Here is a 4,168-nt window from a genome sequence, read left to right as displayed (position 1 = left end):
TGGATCAGTTCACAGTTCCGAGCCTCGTTACACATCACGCTAGCACGGTTCCTCGCCCCCTATCGACAGTTCATGATACTATAGCTCTCAAAGCGAGAATTATGCAAACAAAAACGGCAGCACCCATAACATTCAGGAATTTGTTATTTCTTGGTTTGCGGAATGTCAGACATACAGTGGGGAGAACAAGTATTTGATACACTGTTGATTTTTCAGGTTTTCCCACTTGCAAAGCTTGTAGAAGACTGTAATTTTTTATCATAGGTGCTCTTCAACTGTGAGTGATGGAATCTAAAACAAAAATCCAGAAAAATACAATGTATGATTTTTACTCACAGTTGAAGAGTACCTATGATAAAAATTACAGTCTTCTACAAGCTTTGCAAGTGGGAAAACCTGAAAAATCAACAGTGTTTCAAATACTTGTTCTCCTCACTGTAGAAGGCATCCTTCTCAATCTTGGCCACATCCCAGTTCGCAGCGCGCTCTTTTGATGCCTTTAGTGTTAATAGGCAGAGAACAGGTTCCTGTTGCAAACAGGTGAAGAGATCTATGAATTCCAAAGCCGGAAAAAACACAAAATGGGTCAGCTGACTGTAAATATGAGATGTCTGCTCATACACTCTTTGTTACCAGTGAATCGTTCCACAACTGATCCGCACCGAGCCCTACTGCTGAACTAGTACTAGATCTAGCACGATGCGGCTGTGTCTGGCACGGTCCAGTTCATTTGCGTTCCATTAAAACCATACATTTACCTCGGTTACCGTGTTTGGATCGTTCTCAGCGCTGTTTCAAAAGGCTAGTGTAAATGGAGTAATAGTTAGCTGTATGTTTGAGGTTAATCTGAGAAGTTCCCATTCCACTTATTTGATGTTATGCTATTTCCTTGAATAAAAGTAAGAGCCTAAAATGATAAAAAAGATGATGATGATAATAACAAAACTTTTACAAATGGATTGACAGTCTGTACAGTCACCTTGGGTAGTTAGGTTAAAAGGCATATTTATGTGGATGTTTTCTTTAGGGTAGTGATCTTTCTGGAAATGAACACTTGAGGTGTTTCTAAAGGGACCAGGTTGGGAAGCAGCTAGTCGTTGGATTTCATTAATCGAATACTTCTTAAGTTGCCTCAAAAAGTTTGTAGTGATCCTGTATGTATGGTCTGGATCATAGACAGAGCCCCGGTTATCAGATGGGTCATAATGCTGAGTGATGTAGACTTGGTCTGTGGTCTGACTGTATTCGTTCACTCTAACTAGGATTCGAGCGCTGTTCCAGACAATGTTCTCCCTCTGGGAATTTACCACATAGGATGGTAGTGTTCTTGATACACCTTGATGAATATTACCAATACTGTAGTATTGGTAGCCCCAAGGAAGTGGATCCAGCACTCCCTCCAGGTTTCTGTATCGATGGGAGCCGTAAGCACCAGAATTTGGATAAAAAGTCAGGCGGATGTTGTTGTAGTGATCAATGTCAACTTCACAAGCAAACCAGTGAAGGAGCTCTAAAACGTTTGTGCGCTCAGACTGGTGGCAGCTGATCAGGTCATTGATGCAGTTCAGACTTCTCCGTGCAGCGTACACTGAGGTCAGAGTTAGCAGCAGAGCGACACAGACTCCTCTGACTTTTGTTGACATCTTTAATCTCTGTAGAGATATTTTGAAAGTTTGAGCTCATTCTTACTATACATTGCTGTTAAAAAAAAAAATTTTACAAAAAACAAATACTGTTTTTTTTTTATTTTTTTTTTTTTTATTTTTTTAATTTTTTTACTCTGTTATGTTTTAGGGCAGGCATGCCCAAAGTCGGTCCTCGAGGGCTTTACAGGTTTTAAAGGTTTCCCTGCTTTACCACAGCTGATTCTGATTATTGCAGTTCAGCGAAATCCTGGTAATCAGCTATCAATGGAAATCAGCTGTGCTGGAGGGGAGAAACCTCTAAAACCTGCAGGACAGCAGCCCTCAAGGAGTGACTTTGGGCATTGCCAGTTTTAGGGTATACAAAAGAACAATTAAAAACACTTAAAAAATTTTTCTTAGCAAACATGAAAATCTAAAAAAAAGCTGGGAGGTTAAACTATTTCCATAACATCTCAAATTCTTTGATATTATGGATATTGACCTTGAACTGAAGTTTTGAAGTTAATCATATTTCTTTCACTTCTTTTATTCACAATTTGAGGCAATGTTTAAATAGAAAAGCAACCATATCTGTGTATTATGTTAAAGGAAGTAAAACTGAACTGTAACCAGAAATGCTATCTTGCCCTTTTTAATAACCATTTAGGACAGACTATATATAAACTAGACTATATAGAAGAGTTGAATATTTTTTTTCTAATAGTATAAAAAGGGAGCTTACCGGCGGTGTTGGCTGGCTGCTTCCTGGTTTGTGCGCTGCGTTTGTGTGGTAGAGTGGCATGAGTGAGGGAGGGAGTTAGTCATGACTTGGTTTCATTTTCTATTGAATTGAAAGTGATACAAGTAAAGATCTGTTTAGTTTTAATGATGGAAAATTTTCCAGAACTTATTGGCTTTTGTTATTGCCATGCCCATGAATAATCCCACTGACAATGGAAAGTGCTTTAAGTGTTCTGACTGAATTTCTCCATATTTTGTCATTTTACAATCACAAACCTCAAAAATGGTTTAGATTTTATGAGATGGGACATAAAGTAGTCCATAATTGTGAAGCAGAAGGAAAATAAAACTTTTTGAAATCTTTTTTTTTTTTCAGAAATAATAATCTAAAAACTTCTATTCATTTTCTCTGAATCATTATATTTTATATTTGCCTCCCCACCAAAACTTCAAGTCTGGATGTCTTGCAAAGCTTTTTGGAAACTTAAAATGTGTTTTTTTTATGGGTTTATTTTATCAGATGACGGATTAAAAAATCCTCCCAGTAATTTTTAAAGCGTACAATGCTGTTTAACCTTTTCTATTTGCTCCTTTCAACACAGTTATCTTCTACCTTTTGATTTGTCAAATTCAATCCCTAATGAATATGTTTGAATTGTGACAAAGTGTGAATGATCAGCTTGAAGGAATACATTTGCAAGACACTGTTTGTCAAGCAAATCATAGCAAATACTAGTCTGCTGTTTGTCAAATATGTGTTTTGTACAGATTGTTTGAATATTGCTCAAAGCATACACACCAAGCGAAAGCTCATATGACACATTGATTTTATTTATTGTATCCAGCTTCATCCAGTTTACATTGGAGGGGGGGCACCTAAGTCACTAACAAAACAGTGTTAAATATACAACATAGTAAAAACAAATAAATACAAACTTTCAACAGGCACCCTTTCAATCTTAATACTTGTAATGTTTATCCCACCCAAAATGACTCAAGTCTGCATCAAATGTCAGACATATATTGCTCCATTATGAGGCAGAGGAATACATCATAGAGTCAAATAACATTTTACAATGGAAAATATATTTACTCATAAACATACATACATGCATCCCATATTTTGTTCACAATTTGACAGTTTTAACCCAGACTATTTAAAAGCACCATTTTTATATGTTTCCCTTGAACAGTGTCTGGGAACTAGTGTTGCGCCGATGCCATTTTTTGGCCCCAAAACCGATACCGGTCTGTGCAGTATTGGCCGATACCATCTGTTTAAAATTTATGTATGTGTGTATATGAAGAACTGCAGACTACTAGGATGTAAAATAATTGTAAATAATGGTTTTGCCAAGCTGCTGCCTACCTTTGTGAAGCAGGAAAAAGGCTAATACAAAGTGAATTCAGTAGAACCTTTTATCACCTACCTGGAATGGGTGACAATAGTTGAATAAACTTTTGACTCTCAAAATGGTATCGGTGCCTTATTTGTTGGTACTCGCCAATACAGATACCAGCATTTTAAGGCATTATTAGGGCCCCGGCCGATACTGGTATCGGTGCAACACTAGTGGGAACATGACTGCACATTTTATTTTTTAACTGCATTACCGAGAAATAACATGGCTAGAATAAAAAGTATTGCCAAAACAATACAAAATTTTCCCAAGAAATCATCTTCATCAGTTGTTCTTGAATGAGGTTGAGGTATGTAGTTGTTCTCATTAGTGGAGTAGAAGGTTTGATGAGTTGTTCTTGAATGAGGCGGAGGTATGTAGTTGTTCTCATTAGTGGAGTAG

The 4,168-nt window shown here is 37.2% G+C and overlaps 1 protein-coding gene across 3 annotated transcripts in view; it reads right to left on the bottom strand.

Annotated features, from left to right (window-relative positions):
* Window positions 1–3,223: 3,223 nt before the first annotated feature.
* The window catches only part of LOC107103326, a 4,986-nt gene continuing 4,041 nt past the window's right edge, over window positions 3,224–4,168 (bottom strand). Inside the window, exon 3 of one of the 3 annotated variants that reach the window (XM_015402987.1) lies at window positions 3,224–4,157. In XM_015402987.1, the coding sequence (XP_015258473.1) occupies window positions 3,961–4,157 (197 nt within the window). In that variant the 3' untranslated portion in view covers window positions 3,224–3,960. The other 2 variants (XM_015402988.1, XM_015402990.1) reach the window with 2 other exon arrangements.

The sequence above is a fragment of the Cyprinodon variegatus genome, unplaced genomic scaffold (genome assembly GCF_000732505.1).
Source record: "Cyprinodon variegatus isolate N-32 unplaced genomic scaffold, C_variegatus-1.0 Scaffold1422, whole genome shotgun sequence".
Taxonomy (NCBI): domain Eukaryota; kingdom Metazoa; phylum Chordata; class Actinopteri; order Cyprinodontiformes; family Cyprinodontidae; genus Cyprinodon; species Cyprinodon variegatus.
The sequence above is the reverse complement of the archived record's forward strand: the minus strand, read 5'-3'. Positions and strand labels throughout refer to the sequence as shown.